We start from the raw sequence: 16,090 nt of genomic DNA on the forward strand, positions 1-16,090 counted from the left end.
GAGAGAGAGAGAGAGAGAGAGAGAGAGAGAGAGAGAGAGAGAGAGAGAGAGAGAGAGAGAGAGAGAAATTCTCTCTCTCTCTCTAAATTGCTAAATACAGGACAGACAGACAGACAGACAGACAGACAGACAGACAGATAGATAGATAGATAGATAGAGAGAGAGAGAGAGAGAGAGAGAGAGAGAGAGAGAGAGAGAGAGAGAGAGAGAGAGAGAGAGAGAGAGAGAGAGAGAGAGAGAGAGAGAGAGAGAGAGAGAGAGAGAGAGAGAGAGAGAGAGAGAGAGAGAGAGAGAGAGAGAGAGAGAGAGAGAGAGAGAGAGAGAGAGAGAGAGAGAGAGAGAGAGAGAGAGAGAGAGAGAGTACGTATAACCTAGAAAAAAAAACGAGAGATCATATTTACGCTAATCAGTCTTACGAGTCACATCACATTCCTAGTCAGCGTTTGACGTGACGCACCTGTGACGTCGTAGGTGCTGGTTTCTCTCTCTCTCTCTGTCTGTCCTGTATTTAGCAAGAGAGAGAGAGAGAGAGAGAGAGAGAGAGAGAGAGAGAGAGAGAGAGAGAGAGAGAGAGAGAGAGAGAGAGAGAGAGAGAGAGAGAGAGAGACGATGAATAATTAGTTTATAAGCCTCACCCGTTGTCGTTCGTGTGTGTGTGTGTGTGTGTGTGTGTGTGTGTGTAAACGCGTATCCTGCCCCTCAGATATTAATAGATCAAGATAGTGTTGCTGTAGGAGGAGGAGGAGGAGGAGGAGGAGGAGGAGGAGGAGGAGGAGGAGGAGGAGGAGGAGGAGGTTACCAATTTTTTTTTTTTATCAATTTCACATAGTAGTAGCAGTCATTTTGTAAGTAGTAGTAGTAGTAGTAGTAGTATCTAGTGTTGTAATAGATTAGTATCAATTTTTTTTTATTGTTGCGAAATAGTCGATAGTAATGGGGAAAATAAAAAAAAAATAAAGAGAAGGAGGAGGAGGAGGATATTTTAAGACCCTAAATTTTGGATAACTCATATGACCTTTCATTAAGGGAATTGATAACCCAATGGCTATTTTTTTTTTTTTTTTGTTGCCCTTGACCAGTTGGCCCGTTGCATAAAGAAAAGGAGCAAATCAACAAGAACAACAAAATACTACCCCTACCACTACCACTACTACTACTACAATCGCCACCACCACCACCACCACCACCACCACCACCACCACCAACAACAACAACAACAACAACAACAACACATACCAAGAAAACACCAAGGAAGCTCTACATCACTTTTATCTCCGCGTCTCTCTTTCACCCTGTTTTTTTCCTTTTTTGTGTGGGGGAGGGGAAGTGGGCGTGGGAGACTCGGCTTATTTGTTCAGCCTTGACGTGTCCAGTGGTGTTACTGATAGCACCTTGAACAGTGCTAAGCGTCAGTGGTTAGAGAGATGGGTTCACAAGCCAGAGGGCCGGAGTTCGATTCCCCGGCAGGGTGGAGATATTTGGGTGTGTCTCCTTTCACGTGTAGCCTCTGTTCACCTAGCAGTGAGTAGGTACGGGATGTAAATCGAGGAGTTTTGACCTTGTTGTCCCGGTGTGTGGTGTGTGCCTGGTCTCAGGCCTATCCGAAGATCGGAAATAATGAGCTCTGAGCTCGTTCCGTAGGGTAACGTCTGGCCGTCTCGTCAGAGACTGCAACAGATCAAACAGTGAAACACACACACACTTAGTGGGAAGAGAAATGCGAACAGTGGTGAAAGGAAAGAAGTCCGAGTGGAAGAAGATAACCAGTGGAGTTCCACTGATTTTTGATATTATATGTTAATGATATGCCAGTAGGAATTGACAGTTACATGAATATGTAACTGTAATACTAAAATTATGAAGAGAGTAAAGAATGTGGAAGATTGTAACAAGTTACAGGAAGATCTTGATAAAATATGTGAGTGGAGTAAAGAGTGGCAGATGGAATTTAATATAAACAAGAGCCATGTTATGAAAATGGGAAGAAGTAGATACAGACCAAACAGGGATTACAGGCTGGGTGATGAGAAAATTGAAGAGACCAATGAGGAGAAAGACCTAGGAGTAACCGTGCAAAACACTTTGTCACCGGAGAAACACATTAACAAGATATTTTGGAAAACATATAACATGCTTCAAAATATTGGTCTTGCATTCCACTACCTAGATGAAGGAATGATGAAGAAGATACTATGCACTTTAATAAGACCCCAGTTAGAATATGCAGCTTGTGTCTGGTCACCGCATATGAAGAAAAATGTGAAGAAGGTGGAAAGGGTACAGAGGCTGGCAACAAGGATGGTACCAGGACTCAGGAGTTAGACTATGAGGAAAGACTGAGGAACTGGGGCTGACCACATTAGAAGAGAGAAGAACAAGAGGAGACATGATAACTATGTATAAATTGGTGAACAAGATTGACATATTGGACAGAGAGTTGATAAAGGTGACCACAAGTAATCATCTCCGAGGACATGGAAAAAAAACTAATAAAAGACATCTGTCTAAATGACGTGAGAAAGTACAGTTTCCCGCATCGTAGTATTGATAAGTGGAATAAACTGAGCAGTGATGTCGTTGACGCAGTACGTGTCAATCAGATGAAAGAGAGATATGACAGGAGTGGCCAAGGAGACAGGACACAGAGAGCTTAGCTCGGGCCCTATAATACACAAATAGGTAAATACAAATAGGTAAATACACACACACAACACACACACACACACACACACATTTTTCTCTCTCTCTCTCTCTCTCTCTCTATCTATCTATCTATCTATCTATCTCTATCTATCTATCTGTCTGTCTATCAATCTACCTATCTATCTATCTATCTCTTTTAGAGAGAGAGAGAGAGAGAGAGAGAGAGAGAGAGAGAGAGAGAGAGAGAGAGAGAGAGAGAGAGAGAGAGAGAGAGAGAGAGAGAGAGAGAGAGAGAGAGGGGGGGGAAATTATTATCTAGCTTTTCGTGGCTTTCTTGCACAAAGGCATACCAGCAACGATAAAAGGACGGCCGTGCACCTGCGAGCAACTGACATAGAGAGTATCGGAAGCTTTATCAGGCTTCCGTTCGACCAAATCGTTGCCACACCACAATACCACCACCACAACCATCCCCAGTAGTAGTAGTAGTAGTAGTAGTAGTAGTAGTAGTAGTAGTAGTAGTAGTAGTAGTAGTAGTAGTAGTAGTAGTAGTAGTAGTAGTAGTAGTAGTAGTAGTAGTAGTAGTAGAAGTAGTTGTTGCTGTTATTGAAGTAATAGTTGAAGGAACACACGTTGTGTGTGTGTGTGTGTGTGTGTGTGTTTCACTGTTTGATCTGCTGCAGTCTCTGAGGAGACAGCCAGACGTTGTGTGTGTGTGTGTGTGTGTGTGTGTGTGTGTGTGTGTGTGTGTGTGTGTGTGTGTGTGTGTGTGTGTGTGTGTGTGTGTGTGTGTGTGTGTGTGTGTGTGTTTCACTGTTTGATCTGCTGCAGTCTCTGACGAGACAGCCAGACGTTGTGTGTGTGTGTGTGTGTGTGTGTGTGTGTGTGTGTGTGTGTGTGTGTGTTTCACTGTTTGATCTGTTGCACTGCGTCTCTGACGAGACAGCCAGACGTTGTGTGTGTGTGTGTGTGTGTGTGTGTGTGTGTGTGTGTGTGTGTTTCACTGTTTGATCTGCTGCAGTCTCTGACGAGACAGCCAGACGTGTGTGTGTGTGTGTGTGTGTGTGTGTGTGTGTGTGTGTGTGTGTGTGTGTGTGCGCGCGCGCGCGCCCATCCAAATAGTTATGTCTCCTATAAATATGGTAAAGTTTTCTGTAGAATGTTATATAGAAAATGGTGACTGCACGATCTGTTTCGTTTCTCTCTCTCTCTCTCTCTCTCTCTCGATTTTGCTACTGCAGTTTTTTTTTCGTCGTTATCTTTATTATCATTTTTATTATTATTGTTATTATTGTTATTATTATTATTATTATTATTATTATTATTATTATTATTATTATTATTATTATTATTGTTATTATTTTTATTATTATTATTATTATTATTGTTGTTATTATTATTATTATTATTATTATTATTATTATTATTATTATTATCATTATCCTCCTCCTCCTCCTCCTCCTCCTCCTCCTCCTCCTCCTCCTCTTCCTCCTCCTATGTCTTTCACTCCTCCTCTTCCTCCTTTTTCTTTCATGGTGTGTGAATTAGCAGCATTTCCCTATCAGCCTTTCCTCTCACATCTTTGACTTTCTATTTGTTATTTCCTTCCTTGAACGCTGATGTCCATTTATCTTTGACTCAAACAATCTGCAGCAGTAGTGTAGTCACACAGACAGCCACGTTAGACCCAGTAAGGCTGTTGCTGCGTATTCTTTCCTTTGTATTCCTCCTCCTCCTCCTCCTCCTCCTCCTCCTCAATCTTACCACCACCACCACCACCACCACCATCGCTACCACAATAACAACAACAACAACAACAATAACTACTACACTATGTGTTACTATTACTGTTTTTTTTTTTTTTTTTTTTACACCACTATCACCACCACTACCACCACCACTCCTACTGTCGTCCGGTTCACAAGTGGGGTAGGAAATAAAGGAGGCGAAGACAAGCAGAGGAGCGTTAAATCTGGTAAGCACGTGTGGCCTTGGAGATGACGCGTGTGACTTTCCTTCGGTACTGGGACACATTTTTACCATGAGGTTTTTGCCATGATTGGGTGATTTTACTGACATTAGGAAGGGTTTATGGAGGTCAGAAGATTGATGACCAGACTCTTCACTATTCTAATCCCACACATGTTTCTGAAGCGGTTTAGAATCACCAACTAGTAAGCAGAATGAAGATGAAGATGTGTTGCGGTACTGAGGAAGGGTTTATGGAGGTCAGAAGATTAATGGTCAGTCTTCACTATGTCTAATCCCTCACACAAGTTCCTGAAGCTATTTAAAATCACGAACTAGTAAGCAGAATGAATATGAAGATGTGTTGCCGTACTGAGAGTGTTAACCTCTTCACTACCATGACACGTTTTCATATTCATTCTGTTTACCATTTAGTGATTTCATACAACTTCAAGAACTTATGTGGGGATTAGAACAGTGAAAACTCTGGCCATTAATCTTCTGACCTCCATAAACCCTCGTGGTAAAATGCTTCCCAGTACTGACGGGGTAAAGCGCGACACAGTTAAAGCAAGATGTGGGTCAGATGAGATACAGAACGCGGGTGACGCAGTGAAGCTGGATAAAGGCTGATACGTAGTTAACTAAAGACACGTGGGCTTGGGACGTGGCATTGTGTGTAGGATAGATAAAGAGAGAGAGAGAGAGAGAGAGAGAGAGAGAGAGAGAGAGAGAGAGAGAGAGAGAGAGAGAGAGAGAGAGAGAGAGAGAGAGATTGAGAGAGATTGAGAGAGCAATTGTCAGCCTGTTTTTTCCAGATTTCCCAACCGCCATCACATCGGAAGCAAACCTGATTTGTATTATTTTTAACAAGAATGAAATTTACTAGCCGAAGCATGAAGAGAGAGAGAGAGAGAGAGAGAGAGAGAGAGAGAGAGAGAGAGAGAGAGAGTTTATATATGAATGTGTAGGAGGGGCACCAGTCAAGACCAACAAAAGTTCCTGAAGTGAAAAAAAAAAAAAATATATAAAAGTAAATTAGCTGTTTGTACTCTACGTAGACATAGTTATTTAATGAAGCACAGAAAGTACTACCATTAACCCCTTCAGTACCATTCATTCTTCTTACTATTTGGCAATTTTATACACCTTCAGAAGCTAATGTGGGATTAAGATAGTGATGACTGTGGACCATTAATCTTCTGAGCACGATAAATCCTTCCTAATATCAATATGATCGTCTAATCACGCCCCAAATTCATGGTAAAAATATGTCCCATCACTGAAGGGGTTAACAATACAATATCGCTCAAGACAATACACAGAGACATAAGAAAACGAGTGAAGTCGATCCGTATACCACTTAAAGGATTCTGAATGGTATAGGAGTTATAACGAAGGAGATCTACAAAAAGTATAACGAAGGAGATCTACAAAAAGTTCTTCGGATGAATAGCCTGAAACTCCCTACGTGCTTCTGTATTTCCATCTTCCCATGACTTGACTTCATTTAATTGAGAGGGGGTTTTCAAGACATTTATTCCTTTCTTTTGGCTAACTCTTCTGGACCTGTAAGGGAACTAGTAACTAAGTGGGCCTTTTTATTTTATTTTTGCCCTTTTTTATTTATTTATTTTTATCGTATACCATGTGGGCTTTTCACGGGAATTTATGGGCTAAAGGGGATACTTTTTGGGGGTATGTAAACGAAGAGAGAGCGCCAGAAATAATGGGATCGGGCTTGAGAAGTACAGTTATAAGAAAGAGATGGGAAGGAACTGGTTCTGTAGCAGAATAGCTGATGACTGGAAGGGACTCAGTAATCAGAAGGTTGTTAGTATACTAAATCAACAGGGAGCTGTATACATATAAAAGATTAGACGAATACATAACACGTGGCACATTGCACACACACCACGCAAATATAACCCGTGAAAATAGAGGTCAACCTGCGCCACATAAAGCGTGCAATACAGAAGGACATTAAGAATTAAATGAATAAATAAGGGAAGCCTGTGGAAGCTATCTGACTTAAACATGGCACTTCCTTTATCAAACCTATCTACACATTTTCATCTCTCATCCTCATCCATAAACTGGTGTAATATTTAAAGTCATCCTAATGAAATGGCTGTAATTACCTAACTGCTGAGTCTATCCCGTTCATCTCCCAGTCTGTTTGAATACTCAGTAGTAAATAATGGGTGTCTGTAGAAGGGCCTTATCCGTCCTTGTATGGAGAACTCCTCGCATGTTCGGGGGGAGCGGTCCACTCACACAGTTCTATTAGATAGGGTGGAATCAAAAGTTTTCGTCTCATCACCTCCCCTCCTCTGACTGACTGTCTTCAGCCTCTTTCTCACCGCCGAAATGTTGCATCTCTTTGCTATCTTTTATAGCTATTTTCATGCTAACATCTTTTCTGAACTTGCTAACTGCATGCATGCATGGTTAGGTTACATTAGGCTAGGTGTTTTATAAAGCCAAAGTCGAAGAGGAGAATTGAAACAGATGGAGAATTGCAAAGTTTACCTCAAAAAGAACCTTACATCCTTACGTACTTGTCACTTTGTCATTGTTATTTTCGTGTGTTTAGGTGACCCAATATGTAGGAACCACTAAAACGCCTCACAGAATGTTTTGAATCCTTTTTTATTGCAGTAATGTAAATGCATTAAAGTTGTGTCGACACAATCACTTAGAAATACGAGTAATCACAGGAATCACACTTTACTTCCACAATAAACAACAAAAATCATCTTAATCATTCCAATAACCAAACATGTTGGCTTTGTCTTCCATTATTTCGTATTCTTATCTGATATTTTTCCCCCCAGCCAGAATTACATCCTTACAAATGCAACAAATACCAGCTCAAAAATTATAAATAAAAATGTTATCACTTGTTGACTTTGGAAAACAAAGAAAACGTATTGCCCACAGCATACACTATCCGTAGTATTAGTTACTCTAATAGTAGTAGTAGTAGTAGTAGTAGTAGTAGTAGTAGTAGTAGTAGTAGTAGTAGTAGTAGTAGTAGTGGTAGTAGTAGTAGTAGTAGTAGTAGTAGTAGTAGTAGTAGTAGTAGTAGTTGTTGTTGTAGTAATAGTTGAAGGAAGAGGAGGAGCAGCAGCAGCAGTAGCAACAACAACAACAACAACAACAACAACAACAACAACAACAACAAGGCACTTAGGTGGTAGTTGAGCACCATCAGCATTGGTATAAATAAGTAGCATGTACCGAGACACTCCTGCATCACAGCCCCGCTACATTCAAAAGGCTGTTCGTTGATGCCTGAAGGGACAAGTTATCGAGGTTTCTGTATCAGTAGTAAGAGAAACACCCTGACAACTCGGCTCACCGTCTCCGTGGCTTTGAGATGAGTTGTGACGGGAGACAACAAAACGTTTGAGAATGCCGGCCTGAGTCCCTCACAACGAACAACTAAGGCAACAATGCATCGTGCTCATGGTACTTCTTGTAGGGATGTTGAGGCGAGGCACTCAGCTGCAGGCAGAGAGTGGTGCTGCTGGCTCGCTTCTCAAAGGCCGTCAGCGACACCTCCTCCTCCTCAGGCGTCGCCGCTGTCAACACAGACACATTAGTGAACACAGGGGGAGGGGACAGGGGGGAGAGGAATGGAAGATGAGACTGTTACTGTCACGACTTATTATTAGCTGTTACTGGTAGTGGTGTTACTGTGGTGGTGGTGGTGGTGGTGGTGGTGGTGGTGGTGTAGGAGTGGTAGTAGAAGGATGATAGCAGAAGTAATGATAGTTGTGTCAGGAATTTTGTCATTATTATAATAATAATAATAATAATAATTATTATTATTATTATTAATATATTATTATTATTATTAGTAGTAGTAGTAGTAGTAGTAGTAGTAGTAGTAGTAGTAGTAGTAGTAGTAGTAGTAGTAGTAGTAGTAGTAGTAGTAGTAGTAGTAGTAGTAGTAGTAGTAGTAGTAGTAGTAGTAGTAGTAGTAGTAGTAGTAGTAGTAGTAGTAATAGAATAATAGTATCACTAATTATTTACTACACAGACAAACTTACCTGATCTCTCTGTCTCCACTTGTTGCCTCATGATCCTTACTGCCTTCCTGGAAGCCTGCTCCCCCACCACCACCACCACCGCCGCCAACACAGCCACCAGGATATATGGAACCAGCTTATTAACTTCTTGAGAGACAGAGGGCGCTGGTTCTCTCTCCCTCATTTTCTCCATTGGTTCTGTTTCCGACAGTTCTTGTGCTGTGGTGCTGAATGCTGTATTTTTTGATGCTGTGGTGTTGGTGTTTGGTGCTGCGGATTTGGTGTTTGGTGCTGAGGTATTGGTGTTTGGTGCTGTAGCCATTGGTGCTGTGGTAATGTTGTTTGGTGCTTTGGTCATTGGAGCTATGGTGTTGGTGTTTAGTGCTGTGGTCATTGGTGCTGTGGTGTTGGTCATTGGTGTTGTGATTATTGGTGCTGTTGTGTTGGTGTTTGGTGCTGTTGTGTGGGTGTTTGGTACTGTAGTCATTGGTGCTGTGGTGTTGGTGTTTGGTGTTGTGGTCATTGGTGCTGTGGTGTTGGTTATTAGTGCTGTGGTGTTGGTTTTGGTGCTGTGGTCATTGGTGCTGTGGTGTTGGTGTTTGGTGTTGTGGTGTTGGTGTTTGGTGTTGTGGTCATTGGTGCTGTGGTGTTGGTGTTTGTTGTTGTCTCTGGTGCTTTGATGTTTGGTGTTTTGGTCTCTAGTGATGTGGGCATGAGGGATGCTGAATGAAGCCGTGAACTTCTGTGGACAGCTTTGTTTCGTGGAGGTGGAGACGCTTCCGACACTGTTCCTGGGCTGCAGGGAGCCTCCTGGGCTTCACATGGTTGGTTAAGCATCCAATACGAGGCGCCATGACCATAGAGAGTGAAGGCCTCCTTTTTTGTCAACTGAACAGTCTTATTACCACAACATTGACCTTCTAAATTGACTTCAATAGTGGTGGAATTTTTTCTTGTAACCTTAATAATCTGTAGATGTTTCCACCCGGCACTGTGTTGCAAGCCACATTCATTGTTAGTAATACTAAGGACTTGCTTCTCTTCCTTTCCAACCACGAGATTAATGTCTTTGAAATTCTTCTCAGGACAAATCCAAACGCTTGTTTCGAAATCTTCAAGTGTTTTGATGGCTTCCTTCTCACCGCTCTTCAGGACCTTATAAGGACGACACCTCTGTTTACGTGCAGAGAAAAACCGCACCTAAAATGATCACGTGGTAGGAAGAGGAGGAGGAGGAGGAGAAGTAATAGTTGTAGAAGTAGTATTAGAATTAAAATTAGAAGTAGAAGTAGAAGTAGAAGTGCAAGTAGACGTAGTAGTAGTAGTAGTAGTAGTAATAGCAGCAGCAGCATCGATAGTAGTAACAGTAGTAGCAGTAGTAATAGTAACAATAACACTAACACTAGAAGCAGCAGTATTATTATTATTATTAGTAGTAGTAGTAGTAATAGTGGTAGTGGTGGTAGTGGTATTCGTGTGTGTGTGTATTTACCTATTTGTGATTACAGGGCCCGAGCCGTAGCTCTCTATGTCCTGTCTCTTTGTCCACACTTGTCCAATTTTTCCTTCATTTGACTGACACTCGCCACACACACCACATCCACGCTCAGTTTGTTCCATGCATCAATGCTCCGATACGGGAAGCTATACTTCTTGATGTCGCTCGTGCAGGAGTCCTTCAGTATTTTCTTTCGGTGTCCTCTTAGGTAATTACTGGATGCCATCGTGATCAGGTTCTCCCTTGTGTGTGTGTGTGTGTGTGTGTGTGTGTGTGTGTGTGTGTGTGTGTGTGTGTGTGTGTGTGTGTGTGTGTGTGTGTGTGTGTGTGTGTGTGTGTGTGTGTGTGTGTGTGGAGCCCATGGTGAAGTGATAAGACACAGCGGGCCACGCGTCAAGCATCATCGTTGATCGTTGAGTCAAAGCACCGTCACAACTCGCCGCGGACAGACGCACCAACGCTCACTCTGGCACACCAAGCTGCCATGGCGAACACACTCATCCTCGTGGCGAAGGTGTTGCTGCGGGTTGTGCTGCTGCTACACGCGGTCTCTGCACGTAAACAGAGGTGTCGTCTTGATAAGGTCCTGAAGAGCGGTGAGAAGGAAGCCATCAAAACACTTGAAGATTTCGAAACAAGCGTTTGGATTTGTCCTGAGAAGAATTTCAAAGACATTAATCTCGTGGTTGGAAAGGAAGAGAAGCAAGTCCTTAGTATTACTAACAATGAATGTGGCTTGCAACACAGTGCCGGGTGGAAACATCTACAGATTATTAAGGTTACAAGAAAAAATTCCACCACTATTGAAGTCAATTTAGAAGGTCAATGTTGTGGTAATAAGACTGTTCAGTTGACAAAAGAGGAGGCCTTCACTCTCTATGGTCATGGCGCCTCGTATTGGATGCTTAACCAACCATGTGAAGCCCAGGAGGCTCCCTGCAGCCCAGGAACAGTGTCGGAAGCGTCTCCACCTCCACGAAAGAAAGCTGTCCGCAGAAGTTCACGGCTTCATTCAGCATCCCTCATGACCAAAACACCACAAACCACAGCACCAAACACCACAGCACCAAGCACCCAAGCACCGGACACCACATCATCAGATACCACAACACCGAACACTCCAGCACCAGACACAACAGCAACAGATACCACAGCACCAGACACCACAGCATCAGATGCCAAAGCGCCGACCATCCCAGCACCAAACACCACACCATCAGATACCACAGCACTGAAGACCCCAGCACCAGACACCACATCATCAGATACCACAGTACCGAACACCCCAGCACCAGACACCACAGCATCAGATGCCAAAGCACCGACCACCCCAACACCAGACACCACAGAACCGAACACCCCAGCACCAGACACCACAGCATCAGATACCACAGCACAGAACACCCCAGCACCAGACACCACAGCATCAGATACCACAACCCCGAAAACTCCAGCATCGGGCACCACAGCATCAAACACCTCAGCACCGAACACCCCAGCACCAGACACCACAGCATCAGATACCAAAGCACCAAACACCACAGAATCAGATACCACAGCACCGAGCATACCAGCACCAGACACCACAGCATCAGATACCACAGCACAGAACACCCCAGCACCAGACACCACAGCATCAGATACCACAACCCCGAAAACTCCAGCATCGGGCACCACAGCATCAAACACCTCAGCACCGAACACCCCAGCACCAGACACCACAGCATCAGATACCAAAGCACCAAACACCACAGAATCAGATACCACAGCACCGAGCATACCAGCACCAGACACCACAGCATCAGATACCACAGCACAGAACACCCCAGCACCAGACACCACAGCATCAGATACCACAACCCCGAAAACTCCAGCATCGGGCACCACAGCATCAAACACCTCAGCACCGAACACCCCAGCACCAGACACCACAGCATCAGATACCAAAGCACCAAACACCACAGAATCAGATACCACAGCACCGAGCATACCAGCACCAGACACCACAGCATCAGATACCACAGCACCAGACACCACAGCATCAGATGCCAAAGCACCGACCACCCCAACACCAGACACCACAGAACCGAACACCCCAGCACCAGACACCACAGCATCAGATACCACAGCACGGAACACCTCAGCACCAGATACCACAGCCCTGAACACCCCAGCACCAGATAGCACAGCATCAGATACCACAGTACCGAACAAAACACCACCACATACCACAGCATCAAACACCACAGCACCGAGCATACCAGCACCAGACACCACAACATCAGATACCACAGCACAGAACACCCCAGCACCAGACACCACAGCATCAGATACCACAACCCCGAAAACTCCAGCATCGGGCACCACAGCATCAAACACCTCAGCACCGAACACCCCAGCACCAGACACCACAGCATCAGATACCAAAGCACCAAACACCACAGAATCAGATACCACAGCACCGAGCATAACAGCACCAGACACCACAGCATCAGATACCACAGCACCGAACACCCCAGCACCAGACACCACAGCATCAGATGCCAAAGCACCGACCACCCCAACACCAGACACCACAAAACCGAACACCCCAGCACCAGACACCACAGCATCAGATACCACAGCACAGAACACCCCAGCACCAGACACCACAGCATCAGATACCACAGCACGGAACACCTCAGCACCAGATACCACAGCCCTGAACACCCCAGCACCAGATAGCACAGCATCAGATACCACAGTACCGAACAAAACACCACCACATACCACAGCATCAAACACCACAGCACCGAGCATACCAGCACCAGACACCACAACATCAGATACCACAGCACAGAACACCCCAGCACCAGACACCACAGCATCAGATACCACAACCCCGAAAACTCCAGCATCGGGCACCACAGCATCAAACACCTCAGCACCGAACACCCCAGCACCAGACACCACAGCATCAGATACCAAAGCACCAAACACCACAGAATCAGATACCACAGCACCGAGCATAACAGCACCAGACACCACAGCATCAGATACCACAGCACCAGACACCACAGCATCAGATGCCAAAGCACCGACCACCCCAACACCAGACACCACAGAACCGAACACCCCAGCACCAGACACCACAGCATCAGATACCACAGCACAGAACACCCCAGCACCAGACACCACAGCATCAGATACCACAGCACGGAACACCTCAGCACCAGATACCACAGCCCTGAACACCCCAACACCAGATAGCACAGCATCAGATACCACAGTACCGAACAAAACACCACCACATACCACAGCATCAAACACCACAGCACCGAGCATACCAGCACCAGACACCACAACATCAGATACCACAGCACAGAACACCCCAGCACCAGACACCACAGCATCAGATACCACAACCCCGAAAACTCCAGCATCGGGCACCACAGCATCAAACACCTCAGCACCGAACACCCCAGCACCAGACACCACAGCATCAGATACCAAAGCACCAAACACCACAGAATCAGATACCACAGCACCGAGCATACCAGCACCAGACACCACAGCATCAGATACCACAGCACTAGACACCACAGCATCAGATACCAAAGCACCAAACACCACAGAATCAGATACTACAGCACCGAACACCACAGCACCAAACATCATAACACCAGACACCACAGCACCAAACACCACAGCACTAGACACCACAGCATTAAATATCACAGCACCAGACATCACAGTACTAAACACCACAGCATCACAGACCACAGCACCAGTGAGCACAGCACCAAACACCACATCACCACAGATCACGGCACCAAACACAAAAGTAACAGTGACCACATCACCAATCACCACAGAAACAGAGACAACAGCACTAGACACCACAGCACCAGTGACCAAAGCAGCAGACACCACAACAGCACCGAGCATCACAGCAAAAGAACTGTCGGAAAAAGAACCAATGGAGAAAAAGAGGGAGAAAGAACCAACGCTCTCTGTCTCTCTGGCTGTGGTGGTGGTGGTGGTGGTGGTGGTGGTGGTGGTGGTGGTGGCCAGGAAGGCAGTAAGGATGAAGAGGCAAAGAGTGAAGGCGGAGAAATCAGGTAAGTTTGTGTGTAGTAAATAATTCATTACGAGTACTGACACTATTATTCTTTTAATACTACTATTGTTTCTGCTGCTGCTGCTGCTGCTAATGCTATTACTACTACTACTACTACTACTACTACTATTACTACTACTACTACTACTTCTACTACTGTTACTACTCTGTTACCACTACCACTACTACTACCACTACTACTACCACCACCACCACCACCACCACCACCACCAGTGCCACCACCGTTACCACCACCACCACCACCACCACCACAATCACCACTACCACCATTACCACCACTGCCACCATCACCACCATTACCACCACTCTGCCACCACATTACCACTACCACTGCCACTTGCACCACTATTACTACTACTACCACAAGCATTACCACCACCACTACCACTAAACGTATTACCAACATCACTCACCAATCCCACTACGACCACCACCACTGTCACAACCACTACCACCATCACTCACTATTACTGCTACCACCACTAGCACCACACCACTACTACTACTACCACTACTAGTAGCAGTAGCACCAGCACCATCACCACCACTGCTACCACCACCATCAGGACCACTACAACAAATACTACCACTACCACCACCCACTACCTACTACCACCACCACCACCTACTACTACTACTACTACTAGTATCATCACTACTACTGTTGCTGCTGTTGCTACTACTACTACTACTACTACTACTACTACTACTACTATTATTACTACTACTACTACTACTGCTACTACTACTAGTACTACTACTACTACTGCTACTGCTACTGCTACTACTACTACTACTACTAACAATAGTAATAATAATAATGGTAATATTAATAATAATAATAATAATAATAATAATAATAATAATATTTATTATTATTATTATAATAATGACAAAATTCCTGACACAACTATCATTACTTCGTGACAGTAACAGTCTCATCTTCCATTCCTCTCCCCCCTGTCCCCGCCCCCTGTGTTCACTAATGTGTCTGTGTTGACAGCGGCGACGCCTGAGGAGGAGGAGGTGTCGCTGACGGCCTTTGAGAAGCGAGCCAGCAGCACCACTCTCTGCCTGCAGCTGAGTGCCTCGCCTCAACATCCCTACAAGAAGTACCATGAGCACGATGCATTGTTGCCTTAGTTGTTCGTTGTGAGGGACTCAGGCCGGCATTCTCAAACGTTTTGTTGTCTCCCGTCACAACTCATCTCAAAGCCACGGAGACGGTGAGCCGAGTTGTCAGGGTGTTTCTCTTACTACTGATACAGAAACCTCGATAACTTGTCCCTTCAGGCATCAACGAACAGCCTTTTGAATGTAGCGGGGCTGTGATGCAGGAGTGTAAGGATGTAGTTCTGGCTGGGGGGAAAAATATCAGATAAGAATACGAAATAATGGAAGACAAAGCCAACATGTTTGGTTATTGGAATGATTAAGATGATTTTTGTTGTTTATTGTGGAAGTAAAGTGTGATTCCTGTGATTACTCGTATTTCTAAGTGATTGTGTCGACATAACTTTAATGCATTTACATTACTGCAATAAAAAAGGATTCAAAACATTCTGTGAGGCGTTTTAGTGGTTCCTACATATTGGGTCACCTAAACACACGAAAATAACAATGACAAAGTGACAAGTACGTAAGGATGTAACGTTCTTTTTGAGGTAAACTTTGCAATTCTCCATCTGTTTCAATTCTCCTCTTCGACTTTATTTAGAGTGAAATAATGTGGAAATAAAGCCTTGGTTACGATAACCTGAAGGTTGATAACGAAAGAGAATGTTGGCAAACAAGTGGCTTAATGGATGCACCAGTGGGAGTGCC

At 44.5% G+C, this 16,090-nt stretch overlaps 2 protein-coding genes across 2 annotated transcripts; one reads left to right on the forward strand and one right to left on the reverse strand.

Moving 5' to 3' along the window:
• Positions 1 to 7,737: 7,737 nt before the first annotated feature.
• On the reverse strand, positions 7,738 to 9,183 carry LOC123512219 (Y' element ATP-dependent helicase YEL077C-like). Its single transcript, XM_045268469.1, has 2 exons — positions 8,670 to 9,183; positions 7,738 to 8,198 (listed from the first exon to the last, which is right to left on the reverse strand). The coding sequence occupies exons 1-2, from the start codon at positions 9,169 to 9,171 to the stop codon at positions 8,059 to 8,061; spliced, it is 642 nt and encodes a 213-aa protein (XP_045124404.1). The 5' UTR covers positions 9,172 to 9,183; the 3' UTR covers positions 7,738 to 8,058.
• A 1,360-nt stretch (positions 9,184 to 10,543) lies between these two features.
• Positions 10,544 to 15,829, forward strand: LOC123512216 (mucin-5AC-like). Its single transcript, XM_045268464.1, has 2 exons — positions 10,544 to 14,246; positions 15,270 to 15,829. The coding sequence occupies exons 1-2, from the start codon at positions 10,631 to 10,633 to the stop codon at positions 15,407 to 15,409; spliced, it is 3,756 nt and encodes a 1,251-aa protein (XP_045124399.1). The 5' UTR covers positions 10,544 to 10,630; the 3' UTR covers positions 15,410 to 15,829.
• Positions 15,830 to 16,090: the final 261 nt, after the last annotated feature.

Source organism: Portunus trituberculatus, chromosome 33 (assembly GCF_017591435.1).
Source record: "Portunus trituberculatus isolate SZX2019 chromosome 33, ASM1759143v1, whole genome shotgun sequence".
Classification (NCBI taxonomy): Eukaryota; Metazoa; Arthropoda; class Malacostraca; order Decapoda; family Portunidae; genus Portunus; species Portunus trituberculatus.

What these genes read in the sequence shown, in the direction of transcription:
- LOC123512216 (XM_045268464.1), top strand. Translation starts at nt 10,631, where the DNA reads ATGGCGAACACACTCATCCTCGTGGCGAAGGTGTTGCTGCGGGTTGTG. An exon ending in AGTGAAGGCGGAGAAATCAG is followed by an intron (nt 14,247 to 15,269) that starts GTAAGTTTGTGT and finishes CTGTGTTGACAG; the next exon opens with CGGCGACGCCTGAGGAGGAG.
- LOC123512219 (XM_045268469.1), bottom strand. Translation starts at nt 9,171, where the DNA reads ATGACCACAACACCAAACACCAACACCACAGCACCAATGACTACAGTA. An exon ending in AGTGGAGACAGAGAGATCAG is followed by an intron (nt 8,199 to 8,669) that starts GTAAGTTTGTCT and finishes CTGTGTTGACAG; the next exon opens with CGGCGACGCCTGAGGAGGAG.